The sequence below is a fragment of the Fukomys damarensis genome, unplaced genomic scaffold, assembly GCF_012274545.1.
Source record: "Fukomys damarensis isolate Sample0158 unplaced genomic scaffold, DMR_v1.0_HiC HiC_scaffold_26, whole genome shotgun sequence".
Classification (NCBI taxonomy): domain Eukaryota; kingdom Metazoa; phylum Chordata; class Mammalia; order Rodentia; family Bathyergidae; genus Fukomys; species Fukomys damarensis.
The window spans coordinates 31,848,864-31,867,727 of record NW_022900938.1 but is presented as its reverse complement, the minus strand read 5'-3'; the positions used below and the strand labels follow the sequence as shown (position 1 = coordinate 31,867,727).

The 18,864-nt window shown below is 33.8% G+C and overlaps 1 protein-coding gene across 8 annotated transcripts in view; it reads right to left on the bottom strand.

Moving 5' to 3' along the window:
• Positions 1-6,616: 6,616 nt before the first annotated feature.
• The window catches only part of Kcnh7 (potassium voltage-gated channel subfamily H member 7), a 434,113-nt gene continuing 421,865 nt past the window's right edge, over positions 6,617-18,864 (bottom strand). For all 8 annotated transcript variants that reach the window (XM_010606854.2, XM_010606860.2, XM_033756284.1 and 5 more), the window contains 3 exons: positions 16,791-16,956; positions 13,325-13,517; positions 6,617-12,163 (listed from right to left, as the gene is read on the bottom strand). In XM_010606854.2, coding sequence (XP_010605156.1) covers positions 11,897-12,163; positions 13,325-13,517; positions 16,791-16,956 — 626 coding nt within the window. In that variant the 3' untranslated portion in view covers positions 6,617-11,896. The remainder of the gene's footprint in view (positions 12,164-13,324; positions 13,518-16,790; positions 16,957-18,864) is intronic.

The following is an 18,864-nucleotide window of genomic DNA, read 5'->3' as shown; positions in this document are numbered from 1 at the left end:
TTTTTTTTGGACTGGGGATTGAACTCAGGACCTTTGTGCCTGCAAAGCAAGTGGTGGAACCACTAAGCTAAATTCCCAAAAACCTATGTGAATTTGAATTTATAATGAAGTAAGACTACAGGACACATTGATTTTTCCTTTTCTATTTTTTGCATCTTAATATATTTTATTGTCTGTGAAAAACATTCTTGAACATAGCTTTTTTCTCTGCACTTTATTTCATTAGGGAAGTTATAGATAACAAAACAATATTTTTCTCTAAATATAGATTTTTTTTTTTAAATGACACTTTTTAAAAAAATATTTTTGGTGGTACTGAGGATCGAACTCAGGACCTTGAACTTGCAATGCAGGTGGCAGAACCACTGAGATAATCCCCAGCCCTGGAAATGAGACACATTTTTAATTAATTGTCAACGTTTATTTGTTCTGTTGCTGCTACTGTGTAGTGTCAACTGTTTATATAACATTTTAGAAAATGAAGTAACTTTCCATTCTGTATAAGTGTTCAGAAATGATAACTTTGGCTTATGTAACAATATTAACTAGTTTTTTTTTTTGTATTTGTAAACCAATACATGTTTGGATTATATCAGTGAAATGTGGGCTGTTGAGCTCAGGAAGCTCTCCAGCAATATGTCTGGGTAGATTTACTATAGAAATCACAAAGGAGAGTCACCAAGTTCCTAATGCTTAAATCCCTATATAAATTGTTCTTATGTAGTTTTTTTTTTTCTTTTTTTTTTTTTTTGGCAAACACCCTGTCTTTTTTAATAAAGATTTTGATATAAACATGTTTTAGTCTTACATTTGAACCAAATATCTTCTATCCCGAAAGCAGATACAAATTTACATAATTTAAGTCTGGCTGGTAAGCAGACTAATACATAGATTTTTAAAAACACTTTATTTGCCTTAAAAGATGAGTGATAGAAGGTATTATTTTCTGAAAAAGAACTTCTGATTATACAGAATTTTAAATCAGCTGTTGCATAGTTTTAAAAATTGTCAGGTAGAAATAGTGTATATTCATTCTGACATTGGTTTTTTTTTTAATAATTTTAATTTGCTGTCAGATTCACTTAGTTTTATATGAATGAGCCATTAAGTCATATGTTTTTGTCCTTTGGCTGTTGTAGTTTTTCATGGACATAAGTGAGAGAACATAACTGAGCCATAAAAAGTATAGAATTCTCAGTAGAAGTAGAGGAAAAAGCATCTATACAATACAAACTCTATATTTCCTTTGTGTCAAACAGTGGTGATTATATGACCAATGATCTTAACAGGTGGTAGATTGCCAAATCACTGAACTTTGTGAGGTCAGTTATGATAATCTTCTTCACTGGAATGATCATAGTTAAGTAAAACTTTAAATGTGATGCTATTCATAAAAGTTTCTACAAATGACCCTTTGTATTAGAAATCTTTACATAATCCCAAACTTAGCCTTTCTTAAAAGTTTTCCTGTAGACACTGATTGTAGAGTTTAGCCAAATATACGTGGAAAGCCTCCCCTTCCACAGGGAGCTTGGGAACGTGTTCGCATAGGAAAGTCTGAGATACATACAGCCTTGTCTAATTTTATTTGACTAAGTTTATTCTAAATATTTTGGAAAGTCCTTTATTTTTAGAAGTCCTTTCTCTAGCAAGCTGTTCTGAACTGACCCAATTTCATCACTACACAATTCTTTTACACTTGAATTAAGTGAATAGTCTTATAAACAGATTAGGCATAGAGAATATTTTATCAGGACTTTTATACTAAAATGCAATTTATTTTTTGATGTCTTAAAAATAAGAAAAGCAGATGATTTTAACTAAGGCAAGGATTAAATAGTTTTATGATAAACATGGCTACTATATGGATATAGTATGATCCCTTTTGATGATGCAGATTATTAATAATGTACACTCTCAATGTATAAGTGCTTTTATTTATACAGTAAACTTGTTTCCATGTCATTTTGAGAATTTTAAATAAACATTCAAATAGCTTGCTGTAAAGTTTTATACAATACAAAATTCATTACATACATAATAATATGAGATACTTCAGTTCAAACAACAGTGCATTGATTCACCTATATCTAAAAGACTGCCAGAAGACTAAATGTCAAGTATTGTGCTTCTGTTTGGAGTGGTGGCTTACATATTTTAAATTACATCAAGGGGAAATCATTATTATGAGATATTATTAATTTGGTCCACTTTAAATGTAATTTCAAGGACTGTGCTTATTTATTCATTTAAGCATGTATCCAGGAAAGAAAAAGTAACAAAGAATGTAGTGAAGTTATATATTTATTTCCAGAAAAAAAATTTACCCTGGAAGAAAGTAGAATTTATTAGTTCAGTTTCAACTCTGCAATTAAAAAAATAACAAAAAATCAATTTGAGATTATTTCTTTAATTAAAATATGCAAATGAAGTTCACTTGTAATCTTAGGACATTACTAAACTGCACAATCAAAATACTGTGTCAGAAATGTGCTTTTGTCCTTTCATGTTTGAAAAACTCATTAATATGTTATTTCTTACTTCTTTATAACAATTTTCTGGGAAATTGATAGGGTTAAATTTATTAAAGTCTGGTAAATTAAGTCGAGTAAAATCCAAGACATTTATATCCTTTCCCTTAATCTTTAAAATACAACTGTGGATATTTTAATTCTTTGAAAGTTTCATCTTCAAATATCTCATTTTTGTCTTAATATAATCACTGTATAGTGAATGAATCACTTTGAAACGAATGCATATTGCTCAGATATCATCTGTGAGTATGCCTAGGTATATATGTAATATTAGATGATACAACCAAAAATATTTAGAACTATTGTTAAGTGATGAATGTAGGAAAGATTTTAAATGAATACTTTTTAGATGATTTTATGGTAGAGTAACATTAAAACATCACATGCAAATATAAAATTTAAAATTTCTTTTATTTTAGAATAGTTAGCACAAAACTACTTTCCAGCAGAACACTGGAAAAGTTAGGAAAATTTTATTTCACTGTCAGCTCATTTTCTTAATGCTAGTAAATCTGTGCTTTTGTTTCCTGCCATATCTCTTTCTACTTGTTTTTAAACATTTTTTTCTGGCATATAAAGAAGAGGACCTTATATAATTAATACTCATTTTATCCAAGTACCTTGGTAATGTCCTGTTTTGTGTTTCTATTTTGGGTACATTTAAAATTCAGATTTGCCTCTGTGTATCTGACTGTATGGTAAGTAGACACACGCAATTACTGTGATGTGCCATACAGTTAGGAAATTAATAGGGTTTTCTTATGTGCAAGCTATGTTTCCAGGTGTGCCCATTCTGCAACATCGAGATGGTGGAAGTTTAGAAAGCTTATGGGTCTAAATAAAAACTGGGCTAGGTTGTCATTTAATAACTACTTTTCTGAGATATGTATGCCATACCATGAGTGAGTAGTTCCCAATTCTGATATACCATTGGGTAGACTCCAACTTTTCCCTTAAGAATAAAACTATAAATATGTACTGGTATATTCATATAGTCATTTGCATTCTAGTTGACTATTATTTAATCACATTTTGTTTTGCTATAGTTACTGGAATTTCAAAGGATAATCAGTGCTAGTATAAATGTTTCAGAAATATACAATTTAAGAAAACATGTTCTTTTGAAATTATAGGTCACTTGAAGATGATCTTAGGATTTAGTGAACTTTTAAGTACACAGTTAATTTTTCACAACTATCTAAATACAGGTCCCTCTGGCCAGGGATTTAGTCAGTGGCACCGTGCCTGCTTTGCAAGAGCAAGGTCCTGAGTTAGATCCCTGGTACTACATAAATGCAGGACCCTCAAATTTATTTCATTCCAGGAAATAATCTATGTTATGGAAAATTAAAAAATAACATAATGCTCAATTTTAAAAATTGATGGAATATTCTCTACTATCTGTATTTGGTTTCTTTTTTCATTTATCATATAGGGAAATGATCCGTTGAGGCTTTGTAAGTATTAAAAATAAACTGCGGAGAATTTTAAATAAGTAAAGAAACTGAACTATCCTTAGCTTAGTATATGCCACATAAAGACCAACAAATTTTATTTAAAAGGGATTTTTTGAAGACAGCTTCATTTTGTTTCTTCAATAATAGAGAAGAAACTTGTGGAGAAATTAAGAACCTCTGAAACTTAAAAAACTTACTTCCATACATTGATTCATATGAAAAAGTTATTTTACACATAAGTTGAGGCCTGTTTAGACATCAGAAATTTTAAGTAAATAATAATAAATGTTTTAGTCAATTACTAATGTGGTCTTGAGGGGCAGTAACTAACGTGCTTTTACTTTTCTCTAATTTCACATTAGTGCTTCTTACCACTCAGTCTGGCTTACTCAAGTCCTTATGGAACTCAGCTAAAGTCTAGCACTGTTACAATTATGTGATTTTGTAAAATACATCAGCAGCACCATGCCTATATCTACTACTGTTCCTGGTAGAATGTTGGAAATAGTTGGCTTCTCTAGTAAAAGTATCCTAGCTAACTAATGAGGTTTACTTTCTTTTTTCCCAAAATAATTTCTTTTACAAATTCTTGAATTTTTTGTGTATAAATAGATCATAAAGTATGATTCATTCTTAAATTATGTATATATACTATATTTTCAATACAACTTGTATACTTCTTTTAGCTACCAAAAATTTGCAACCATTTGTACATGAAATATACATTTTACTTATTTACAGTTATTTGTATGTTATTGCAAAACTAGTTGTGCAAGTAGATTACACTGTCAATACCACATAACAATCTTTGAAGAAAATATTTGCTAAAAAATAAATATTTCTGCACAGAATATTTCAAAAGCATCATGATTTCATGCTACATTATGTGCATAAAGAGTACAAAGTAGTGTGTGTTTTGGTAGATTTGTTTCGTTTAGCTTAAAGCATTCCAAAATACTACTTAACCAGATGTGAGTGAGCTTCTTTATATCAGATGACTGACATTTTCAAGCAATCACACACGTTCTTTTTGGAAATACATCATTCTTTAACTCACAAACATTCTGATATAATACATTTTCTCATCAAAATTATAAAATAAAAATTTCAACTAAAAAGAGGTAATGTGTCTTTAATTAAAATCAGTAGATGCCTAGGCAATAACAGGATTTCTCAATATTTTTACCTATTTCTTTAACATTTGGAAGAACAGTTGCATATCATTTCAAAGCTGTTATAATTATATGAGCATTTTAGGAGACTGTGGAGGATATAATTATGAGATCACTGATCCATGAATTCTACTTTTAAATATGGGTGATGCCAATGGTGTGGACTTTTCTCACTCAAACAGTATATGTAAGCATGAAAACAATACAGTTACAAATGCTCACAGTTGTGACATTTTCAATTTTAAAAACATCAAAATATACACAAAGGATGTACAAAGAATATAGGTAAAACATAGTGCTTTAAGACCACAGTTATATGAAATTATTTAACATTTTTCAAAATATAAATGGAAGCCACAGATAACGAGTATAATTTAGAAATTCATCTTATGATGGACATTAACTTCAAGGAATAGCAGTATTAACATTTCCCCTTTTCATAATAACATATGAGGAACATTTCTATAATCTTGCTCTTACTTAGAAGTTTGATTATGATCAACAGAGCAATAAAATTGATTGATTATGTGACTATATTTCATTTCTATTGATATTTAATTATTTTTATTGATGATTCTTATAGTCATAGTAGTAACATTAGTTTTAAGTAACTTCTAATTAGTTATCTGACTTCCATTTAATATTCTATGTGAATGTCTTATGATAATTGCTTCCCATACTATCAATTATTCATGTCTTCTGTGTATTTTCTTTTCTGTATTGGACATTAAAATAAAGTGCATTTGTACCACAAAAGAATGCAATAAATAATTATTCTAATTTTGGGCACTAGTCAATCATAGTATTTTATAAAGCATTTAATATATGAGCCTTTTAGTTTTTAAAAGGTTAATATCACTTCTTTATAAGCAGAATGGCAAGAAAATAGCTTTGCATGAGAAGATTTGTAAGTGAGAAAGAAAGGAAGGAGCTACTGCACACCTAGAAAACAATTGTAATGTGAATATGTAATTTAGTGAATGCTGGACAAAGGCAATACTTGACAACTGTCAGAATGGGAAAACAGAGAAAGGTTCCCTACCACTGACATCCTTTTATTCTGAGCAACTAGATCTTCAGGAGGTGTGTATGAATAGTGTCAGATTTCTGTTACGGAGTTTAAGAAGGGGAGAGTTGAATAGGAGAGTGAACTATGGGAATGTTTTAGATCGTAAGTGGTGCTATTGTGCTGTCAGACATCTGAGTCTTTCTGTACTCCACGGTTCACAAAACACTTCCACATTTTTATTTGAGAGGATCCTCAGTACTGTCCTTCAAGATAAGTCAGATAATACCTCCGTTTTTATAGTTTGAGGTACTGGGGCTCACTGATGGTTTGTCTCAAGAGAAAGTGGAGCAGTAGTGTTCAGGTTTATCGCATTGTATTATTTGTCATTTGCACCATTCCACATGAGAGCTTTGGCAGGTGAAGATTTGTAAAATGTATCTGTGCAATGACAGAGTGGGTATAGGTGACTGAAAAAAGCCATTTGTATCTGTAAAATTCTATTTTTGTGTGGATGTGTGTGTGAAAATAGTGTGCTTACTTTCAAACTTGTATTTTATTTTCCTTTTTTTTGGTACCAGGGACCTTGCACTTGTGAGGCAGGTGGTGGAACCACTGAGCTAACTCCCCAGCCAAAATTGTATTCTGTGTATATCTTTTCAAATGTCCCTCTGGGAATTATATCATGTGTAAAAAGGAACTTCCACAGTGTACCAGCATTTATAAAATACATTCTAATAGTACTGAAATGGACACACCACCTTTGTATATATGGTTCTTAACATCGATTCAGAGTAGATTTGATTTTTACACTGAGATTCATACTTTCATTATTATTATTCTACTTAGTATCACTTTAAAGCCATAAACCTAATAGTCCCTGACTTACAAATGAGTTCTGTTCATAAGTCAAATTTGTAAGTTCGACAGTGTCCATCTTTGACATAAATACACAAGATGAAGTGTTAAAAAATACAGTAAGTCCCTGGCTATACTGTACTACTGTAACACTGCACAGTAATCACACAGCAGCACAACTGTGACAGTGTCTGGCACACACACAAGCTACTTCTGCAATTTGTTCACTTCTACAAATGAATGTGAGGTCCATTCGTATCTGTGAAGGTTTGCAACTCAAATTTTATAAGTTGGGGACTTCCTATAGTACAAATTAAAATTAATAGAGATAAGATAAATACACTTATATTTTCTGAGTCAAAGACTTTATCTGCTATTCAATTGAAGACCACACATTGTGCAAAAACTCTAGATATGCATTTTCCTGATTGTTTACATTGTCAACTTTCAGAATGAGAAACCGTCTGACTTTTGAGCACCTACTATGTGCTAGGCAGTTCACTATATTTTATCTCATTTCTTCTTCAATCTTTTATGAGCCAGGTACCACTATCCCATCTTTATAGATTCAGGAAAACAGATTTGGGAGGTTAGTCACTCAGTCACTAAGCAGATTAATGATAGGAGTACTATTGGGATGATGTCGGTCTGACTTCAGAGACTCTTGGCCCTTCTACCTGCTGCTATCAAGGTTTTCATGTACAGAAGGATACTTTGGGGAAGCTTGTTAAAAGATGTGTGCTAGTCCCAACCCCACAGCTTCTGATACACTATAGATTTAGGGCACTGGATAAGAATCTGTGTTTAGAACAATTCCTGCATGATGCTAGCACTGTTAATTTAAGAGCCACACTTTGAGGATGACTGTCCTACATAATCCTGTCTTTGAAGTTCCTCTTAGAAGTCAGATGGTAGACATATTTGTTTTACTGCAAAAAAGTGTGACTAGGAACCTGATAATACTTGATTTATTTATAATTACACAGTTTTTGATTTGTAAGAAATCTAATGTCGATCTACTTTTGGATTTATTCATGGATAAGCAATTTAAAGACTGCACTATGTTAAATTATGTTAGTGTTATAATTCATCTCTCTAACAACTGATCAATCCACTGAATTCCTTTTCTCAAACCATGAAAAAAAGGAGGAAAGATGCTGTTGTTAATTATTATTTTAAATATGCTGATGAGATAATTTTATCATGATCTACTACTGTATTGATGAAGTTTTAAAAATGACATTTGTGTGAGAATGTTTTTTTCTAGGAGTTTTGAAACAATTGCTGAAGACCAACCTCCAAAAGGAGCTTGCAAGGAATTCTGATACACACACACACACACACACACACACACACACACACACACACAGACTAAACCTAATTCTCCCCACTCAGTAGTTCAGGTGTAGAGCCCATGCCTAAAGCAAAACTACAAAAAATAATAAATGAAATAAAATGCAAAGCCTGACTCCTAATGCTACTATACCCTGACTTGATTTCCATACACCCTGACAAGAAGAGTAGGAAAGTTCAGTTCTGAAGACCAAACCATAAAAATGGCCTTAACAAATTATGCTGTGCCAAATTTGCTGCCCCTATTTTCCCTTATTTGTTGAATTAGTGATTATTAAATTAAAACATCCTTGAAACACTGCTTCAACATTTTCTTATTCATTATTTTCTTATCAGCTAAAGTATAGGACTACTCATGAGGTAACATAATTGGTCAAACTTCAGCTTTCTGTTCTGTAGGAAGGCATCTGATCTGCACAAATTTTAGTTTTAGATGGCATTTGATTTGGGCTAGGTAGCCAGATAACACTATTTTTAGGTGGAAAGCAAAAGGGTTATTATACCAGTGCTTCTGACTGAAGGAAAGTAGTTGCTATGTTATTATTTTGAGTGGATGTAACAGTGAGACCTGGCCTATGGCAGGACCCGGAAAGAGGTGTCAGATTGCACTTTTTGGCTGATGGGGAGGGTGATGTTGCTTTTAGGAAGCTGACCTTTGACTGGGGTCAGGGGATGCATTTTGTACAGCAAGGTATTTGCTTTGGTCATCTCTAAGTCACTTTAACCATTAAGCCTTCTGACATTTACTTATGCCAGACTAACCACATCTGTCTTGCTTGGATCTTTTTAAGCTAGTATTCTGTAGGAAAGGACCTTCATAATCCTGTCCAACTTTCTGAGACCTAAAATTTTAATATCAACCAAAAATTTTATGTCAAGGAACAACAACAACAAAAGTTTGTGTTATACTAGAATTTAAACAAGTTGAATGCTTATGTACTATTCCCATCTTCCCATTATGCAGGCTTTCATAAATAAACAGGTTTTATGTGGAAGGCTGAATTTTATGCGTGTCATACTAAATGTTGCAGCTGAATCATTCACTAATCAAACAAGCAGATCTCAATTCCTCACCTGCCAAATTCTCTCTCCCTACAAAGGAGTCTGGTGAATTCATTCTGAATGTGTGTGGAGTTGAGGCAGACGATCCTTATGAAATTTGTTGCAGCTGCAAAAGTGTGCCCCAGTATGGAAATGCAATCCCTAAATGGACCTCAAAATCAAAGCCATTTATGTGACTCTCCCCTGCTAGGCATCCAGTGTTGAATGAAGGTTTGGAAGTGGCAGTTACTTCCTCAGTTTGTATATGTATCAGCCCAAATGGTTTGGGAAGCTGGTTTTAATTGTTATAGTTTCATTGAATTGACTGTTTCATTCCCCGTATTTGATGACTTTTAAAAAAAATTAGAGGTAAGAATATGCTTATGCCTACACATTGTCTCCTATACAATTTCTGTGACCATTTAAAATACACTGAGAGCAATTTAAGGTCCCTTTAATCACATTTTAAATAATGCAATAGTTTTTTTGTGTGTGTGTGTAAATTTAAATCTCTTGCATTTGACCTTTACGAATATGTTTGTGTCAAAGGTGATGTCAAATCAATAGATCATATTTTTGTCATGTAGAGAGATGAAATTAACCCGTATGGTAATTTGGAGGTATACTTCTTTAAAGCTATAAGTAAGAGTAAGAATTAGTAAAGAACTAAGAAACTTTCAATGAATTTCAAAAATTTGTTCAGAAATGTAATGAATCTGTAATAATTTTAAAATTAGACTTGAAAAATAAAATTTCTTAAGTAGAACTTGACTGATCAAAATTTTTAACTTTTAATATTTTCTATACACTGATTTAATGCCTCCTCAAACCTAACAGTTGAACATATTAAATATATTCTGATATTCTGTGGCCAATATATATTGTCTTGTCCACATATAGTAGAATTTGACTTGATTTTCAATCTGTAAAAGTGTCTGAATAACCAAACAAAATTGAAATTTTACTCCTGGTGTGTGTGTGTTTTCTTTCTAGGTTGGTAAATGCACATTGCCTTTCTGCATCTTGGATTAGAAAGCTGCAGTAAAACGTATACTTAATGAAAGATGCTTTTGCCATGCAAATCCTTGAAAATTACATATTCATTGAAAACCGTGTCTGTCTGTATTTTAATAAAATTCAAGATTGTTCCAAAATATGGATAGGAAGGAAGCTATGGGTATCAGTATGTGTCTTACATTTTAATAATTCCTTAGGAGAACTTCACACACACAAAGCAAAATGAGAGAACATTGTTGTTTAGCCTTTGAGGAAATGTACCTATGTAAAATTTTTTAGATGGTTTGTGAACACAATTATTGACAAAATTTTAAGCAGAAAGACCCTTTTACTCTGATAATGTTCGCCTGTATTCGTGTTGAAGGAAACCAAAATATTTCTCCGCAATATATGAAGGATTGTTTAGCTGAAGACAATAAAAGTGCAGCAAAGCTTCTAGCCTTCTCAGTGTGTTTTCCTAAAAGCAGGACAAAGATTCACAAAGACAGAAAGCCTTTGTATATTCCTCCCACTTTTCTGCCTAAAGACAGGATGTAAATTCTCCTTTGCAACAGATTGCTTTTCAGATGAGACACTGCAGGCCTAGAGAAATCTGGGAGCAGATCTTATGCCTTCCCACAGTTTTCCCACATTTGGAAGCCCGGCATGATTTCTTCTTTGTCCTGTCACTTTTCTAAAATACATTGCTCTTTGCCCAAAGTCTTATGTAAGCTGAGATAGCAAGCCTCTTCCTTGAGTTACATTAGAACTGAAGTTTCTCTCTCAGAGTACACTGCAATCATTAACAAACTTGCTTGTATTTCACTTGTTGGTCTGTTTTTGAGAGGGTTTCCCTCTAAAATATTAATGATTAAGGAAAAATTATATTTTCTCCCCTTCAGTATATTTGGATATGGCTTCCTATATACTGTCCTGTACTTCCTGTACTATATTTATAAATCTCAGACTGCTTTTTCTCAGTGTGGGGAAATGAATGTAACTGGCTATAAAAATTTCAATACAGAAGGATATCTATTCTCAAGAATAAGTTTCCTTACCCCCTTGAACTTCCACAAATTGATCATCTGAATTGAATAGTTTTATCCCTTGGTTTCTTATTTTCTTGGAAGGCATCTTTATAGCAAAGTACTTGTTTAGTAAAAGCAATAAATAGGAGTCTCCATGCAAGAGAAACTGGAGTTTCCTAACATGCACATGATTTAGAAAATAAAAAAACAAAAAGTAAGGTGCCTAGAGATGCTGGCAGTTTTAACATTTGGAACCAAAAGTCCTTATGTATATTTACATCATAACTGCTCAATTTTACCTTACAAGCTTCAATTTAGGAAAATATACAGTACTTTTGCATATAATGGTAACTTGTGAGCCCCTGAGTCGAGTAGAGAGAATTTAAATACAAAAAGGAAAACAGCCATTAAAAGCACTTACATTTTACATGGAATAAATAGTACAAAATGATTATTTCCCTGGAAGACCAGGATCAGAAACATGCCTATGAAGACTCAAGATTCCTACAGTGCTTAGGGAAGAATCTGGCAAGGAGGGATGCCTAACTGGATGAAGGTAAGTTTTTCTTTGTCGCAGGTGAAGCTCTAAAGAAACATCACTGTCTTGTTTTAAAAGTGAAGTCAAGTTGTCTTCTGAAGCTGTGTTCAAATGCACCCCACTTGAGAGGGATTCTTTGGATTTAAGTTTAGATTTTTCAAGGTCTAGAAATTCAGGACACTGACAGAAAGAAAAGAAAACTTTTTGTAATTCACGCCAACAGTCATCTAAAATTACACTCTTAAAACCCAAATGCATTTTCTTTCTTAATTAAACTTATTTGATTAGTGGTATTAACCAACATTTTCCTAGAATGATTAAAACACCGGAGGCTCAATCATCAGTTTAGATAATCCTAAAACAATTCCAAGAACTTTAATTTTACTCAAGTTACATTTAGATCAAGTTTTGAAAAATATTTTACTTGAGTTTTCCTAATGAGTTTTAATTCAATATTTAAGATGAAGCTGGAGTCTGGAAATATGGTCACTTGATCATTAGTTGTACATGAGAAAGAAGAAAAAGTAATATTTCCAATCCCATCAGATAACATTTAAGTCCATTGAAAACAACCAATGAAGTTCATGTTTTGAACTCTTGGCGATCCTCCTGCTTTAGCATCCTGAATGCTGGGATCACAAGCATGTGCTACCATGCCTGGTTACTAAATCCTTCGTAAAATCATCATTCTTAGCTTGCATTTGACTGTACTATTTAACTATTTAAAACTAATTCCCAAAATAGAATTCCAAGGTAGTTAGACCTTTCATATTGATGTGATTCAAAGAGGCATTCTTGGAAGGCTCCAGAAACAAGAGAAAGGACACTTTGGGTTGCTCTTTTTCCCATGCCTATTATTCAGGTTAAAAAAAATTAGAAAGCTCTGGTGATTAGTGAAGTGCAGAGGAATTACTAATCTGATTACATGGGAACCTTGGGTGCAATCTGGCCCACTGCTACTTTTCTTTTTGAGATACTGCCCAACCTTATCTCTCTCATTGGATCAAATCATAGATTTTTTCTCTTGTGTTTTTTGGATCTAGGACAATTCCTTAACTTTTAAATCTCTAAAGCATGTAAATTTACATAGATTGATTCTTGAAAAGAGTATTTTTCTTTAAAAAATGCTTGCTGGTGTTTAAAATTATTATTCTAGGTATATTATTCTCAAACTTTAAAGGAGCATAACACAGATGAAAGGACTCATCAGAAATTCTAATTGAGTAGAAATAAAGATGGGAATGGAAATCGGTATTTTCCACAGCATCCCAAAAGAGTCTTAGGTGGTTTCCTGACACACACTTTGAGATACACTCTTGGTTGTGCAGTATCTACACTCACTTGTGAGGAGGGGCTGAAACTCCGGTCAGTCTTGATGGATGCTGTGGGATGACTGGGTCTCATCAGACGGAGGATGGGTCTCTGATACTCTGCTCCTGCAGTTACCATGCTGTAGGCTGGGGGGACGACCGTGGTTTGCTTCTGCAATAGATGTAAGATGGTCTGGATGTCTGCTGTCATTTGGGATTCAAGTCTGCAGCCAAGACAGGTGGAAAAATAAAAGACAATGTTGAAATAATCCAGTATTGCAAAAGCATCTGAACGAACTTCAGCACTACCAAGAAACAGGGCCCTGCTTTAAACAAAAAGGACAGGAGAGGGAGCACAGAGATTCTTTCCTGGCTGATACTCACTTTCTGTGTCTCACTAATGATCTGTTAAAGACCATTATTTTCCTGTTCATTTATTAGTAATTAGCAGAACAACAGATGAAGGGAATAGACTGCATTTTTACTAACCTTTATTGACTTCAAGATGTAAAATATGTTAAAAATCTATTTTTAATCAGGAATTGTCTTTGACTATCTATTAGACCTCCCAGTTTCTTTTAAACATTTACTCTTTAAATGAGGGGCTAGTAGTACATTTCTTTCATAGTTACAGAATCTCAGGAGAATTTCTTATGTGTTCCAAATTTATATTTACATTATTTTACCTTATATTTCTCCTATTCAAAAAAGTACTATATATTAATCACTGCCTTCTTTCTTTAATATAAATTCTGTTAAATGCTATTTTTTCCTATCTGAAGCTCAGAGCTTTGGTATTTAAGAGGCCAACTAATCTTCAATTTTCATTTGTTTCTATGACCTATTTGACTTACAAAATACTAGCATGACTGTTGTTTCAGCTAAAGTTCACAAAGATCCAACTGGATTGCTAATAATGATTCTCACTTAAAATTAAATTCAAGGGAAGATGGCAAAAGATATTTGGTTTGATTTTCTTCTGCTACATTTTAAAATATTAAATACAGAGGGAATTTTATAGGCATAAACAGAAAATTTGTATCATGTCCCTCTTTGGAAAATTCTTCTAAATCGTTGTTTCTACTATTTTGTGTCTAAATGAAAACATGCAAAAAAAATCTTAGAAATATTTTTGCTCAGTTAAGTATCTCATATATCTGTGGAATTTAAAGTGGGGTAAATTAGACTTTGACATGCAAGAAAACCGAAGAAACATGGAAAATATGAAAAGAGATCACTTTTCTTTTCTCTTTTCAATAAGCACACTCCAGATATTCTTTCTGAACATCACAGTAACACATCCTTAAAGGTTTTTTTATAATAGGCAAACATAACAAGATATTTCAGTGCCTTCTAAGTCAGTATCTATAACTTATACCTGATTATGTCCTGCACTTATCAAAACCACACACCAAAAGGATAAAAGTCAGTTGGTTTGCCTCCTAATTTTTTACTTAAAGATCTAATATTTTATGGCACTAACTAAACCCAATATACAGACTCATTATTTAAATTATGAATCAAATTTTCTTTTTATTCTTCAAGACCCAGCTCATATTTTGTTTGCACACCAAATTTTGACTTGTTTAATTCAGACTCAATTATTGTATCTTCTCTCTGAGCCTCCAAAGAAAATTCTACATTGAAAATTTATCCTAAGTATTTCTGTATAAATTTATCTCATTATTAGTAATATTTAATAATGAGGGGTTTACACGATATTTACTAAAGATGTTTATTACTATTACCCTTATTATCAACACAGACCATAAAATATAAAAGGATTTGGGTGTGCCAGAACAAAAACTTCAACAACAAGTAGAATTTAAGGACCAATGGAGAGTTAAAAATTATGATGATGATTCTGAGTCCTTTGAAAGCTTTGTTAAACAGTGCAGTCTCTTAAGAATAGAAAATCCTGGGGCTGGGGATTTAGCTCAGTGGTTCCACCGCCTGCCTCGCAAGTGAAAGGACCTGAGTTCGATCCCCAGTACCAAAAAGAAAAGAAAAAAAAGAAAAAGAATAGAAGCTCTTAAGGGTTTGGTGAATTTAAAAAAGAAAGAAAAAAAAAAAGAATAGGAAGCTCTTCCTCACAGATTCTATTTGAAAAATATCTAAGAAGAGATCAGAAATAACTTGTTGGACATGGGCAGAATACACAAGACATACTAAAACTGATATATATGTATATATATCATATATATAATGCTAGTGACCAACAAGATGTACCAACGAGACTGGAAATGAGATGTAACAAGACTAGTGCTTATAACGGAGATGGAAAGAACAACTTATTCTTATGCCATTTCTGGGAAGACAACTCCCAATCCCCAGTTTGACCACCCACTCGTAATACCCTGTATAGTCTCATTCTGCATCTCCATGTACTCTACCAAGAAAGGTCCGTAAAATGCATAAGCTGTTGAACAGACTAATTTAAAAGTCGCAGCTGTGTCGGGTGGACCAGGCCATGCGTCTCTGTGAGAGCGCCAGTGTATGACACTAGCACAGATTTTGTTTTTGTCTGTGATCCTCTGGGAAAACTTCAAGCCTGGTCCTTATGACCACACCATAGACAAGGAAGGCTGATGCAGCAGATGTGTGAACATTGTCTAAATTGGGATTCAAGTAGTGTGGCTCTTTTACCATACTTGCACTTATTTGAAATGTACTAATTACCCCATCTGGTTCTCTTTATCTCATTGTATGCTTTAAATTGATTTAATAAATGCTATGATTTGAGCATTTTAATTTAATCCATGGAGTTTTCCATCTGTGAACACAGGGATACCTTCCCTGGGGTGTACATGAAGACTATCACTGGATCAAGGCAAATCCTCAAATAAAACACGACCAAAGCATTTATAACATAGTCGTATTTCCACCTGAATCCTTTTAACTCATTTAATTTTAACAAAACCACACAGACTTGGATGAAGTCTTTACCTCCTCCCTAAAGCCAAAGTCTATTTGGTCACAGTAAATGGTCTCAATCACTGTTGAAAGGAAAATGGCAAGACTCTGATCTTTAATTTGTAGAATTTTTAATTCTTTCACATTTCAGACAATTTAACTGCATAACTCATTGTTTAAGTCACTTTTTTGGTATTTTTAGAAGCTATAGTACATGATTAAATTACTAAGGACAACTGAAAAGGGCAAAAGGAAGTTTAAATGAAGAAAAATATTAGTTAACAAGTTAAACATTAATTGTTTTGAGGGCAGAATAAAAATAGTTTTCTAAAGTAGGGCTGATGCTATATTAATTGGATGATAAAGAAAAACTAAGCTATATATTGCTAAAAGTATGAAATATTCTAAACAAATGCCCCTTGCAACATAAAACAATAATTCTGTTACCTTCTAATCTTATTTCAGATAAATATATATAAAAACCTAAGGGTTCTTGGCGAAATGAATTTGCCACATAGAAGGAGCAAAGCTGGACACGTCTAAGGGATTGGTGAGGCTGTCCTTTGACCCGCTACTACTTATACCTGTTAAGCTGCTCTTGGAGCAAATCCAATCTTTGCTCCACTTCCCCATAGGTGAGGTCGCTCTCGGTTTCTGAAGTCCCCCAGCCAGCTTGCTGATGTGCAGAGGGACTGCATTCTTCAGGCTGGGCCCTGGTGTGTTCTTCCCAGCTTTGCATGTCAGTGATATCTGTATTGAAAAGAACAGGCAGGTGTCAGCTTCCTTGTGTGATCTTTTGCCTCAGTGACACATTGTACCCCCAAGGCAAGCTGGAAAGGGTCTTGGGGTAAAACTTGAGAGACAGAGGGTGAGAGGGGCTTGGAGACACGACTAAGGGCCATGACCAGTTTGTAGCACAGTTCCACTGTCATGCGGCCTGCTTTCCCCACATCCAATTTCCTAGTATTAAAAACTACAGGAGATCAAGGGTCTTGGTTATGATTTTGCTGTCTTTCCGTTTCTGCTAAGAAATGATCGATGACTGAAACAAAGCAGATTAGAGAGCAACAATTTTGTGCTTTTAAATTTGAGAAGGAACAGTGTACTTTATTCATACTGCTTTACCTAGGATATAAAATTCTGGGGACTTCTTCTCTTATGTACTTTACATTTTTTGTGACTCAGAGTGTGCCCAAGGACAAAGTTCTAAAGGAAATGCTGAACTTTAGGGTGATTCTCTTAGGGCAACCCAATTCAAACTACAACCAAGAAGCCATAAACCATTAAAGATGAGAATTCTTACAAGTTCTCAAATCTCAAGACTTTGGTTTACATTTTATGTTTTCCTTGTATCTCCATCTGCAATGTGTTTTATAATCACATTGCTTTCTACTGTTTTTTTTTTTTTCCTCGTGGCTCTTTAAATTGCTTAAAAACAAATTACTTACCTCTTCAAGCCTACTTTTCCAAAATTCTGGAGTGTTTGTTCTGCACCAGAAATTCTGCTAAATGTAGAAAATTAAAGAAAAAGTAGGCAAAGGCCATGGGCTTTTAGAATTCAAACTAATGAGGTTGTAAGCACTTTCATGAAGATTCAGTTTCTTTTATTGTTCCTCTTAGAATCTATATTTTCAGGTTATCAATATTTGAGGCTAACTATATCCTATTTTCTCCCTCATTTTTGTCATATACATTTGATACTTTTGCATACTTCCTTAACCTCCACAAAATAATTAAAGATTTGGAAAATGAAATCCATGAAAATATGCTACTGAGGTTGGGATAAAAAAGACCACATTTTTTTTTCCTCACAGGAGGGCTGGTAAGAAGAAAGGACTATTTCTAAATGGTCTTAGACACGCGGCAGGGTAGGAAAAAATTCCCACTTCCTCAGGCTTTACTCCATGTGAGACAGAGTATACTGACAGTGACCACCAACCAGTGGTCTCCGTGGTTCTATTCTCCAGGAACAAAAATGGAAATGGAAGATGAAAAGAAGAAAGAAAATTCGAGTTGAATCAATTCTCGCCAGAGTGACAGGAGTGAGAGCGACTACAGTGGTGTGGTTTCCAGAGTCATCAGTGGCTGCAGTTCAAGCGGAGGCATGGTGCATTCAAAGTGAGTGGTGGCCGAGAGGCAAGCTGTGGTGTCTGGCTAGAAGCAGTCTCCAGGTGCTTTCGTAGATTCACGTCCACGGAGAGACCTGAGGCACTGCTTCTGACCGTGCAGCTAACATGGCCAGTTTTCCCAAACTCTCAAAAATGCTGTGAGCTTTCTAATTTCCCTTAAATCTCCTTCTTTTTGACTTACATTACCAAGAGCTGGTTTCTGTTGTTTGTAAACTCTACCCGGAGTGATGTGGTTACTGTATGAGATTATGTGCAAGTAAAGAAAGTCTGCTACCTAGCCTTTAAAAAATAGTTTTAAATACCGAATAGTTTCCCTGGTGTAAATAATCTGCAACAATGCATAAGATTCTAATAAGATTACTGACATTTAGAAATGGGAAGAAAGGAGCTAAAGGTGTAGAGGGGGTGGGATGGGTAGGGGAAGAGTAAAAAGGGAAAAGAAAAAAATGTGAGAGAATGAAAAGATGAAAATAAAGTGTTTGTAGATGGGGAGGGGAGGAGGGGGTGAAGGGAGGGCAGAGGTAAGGGG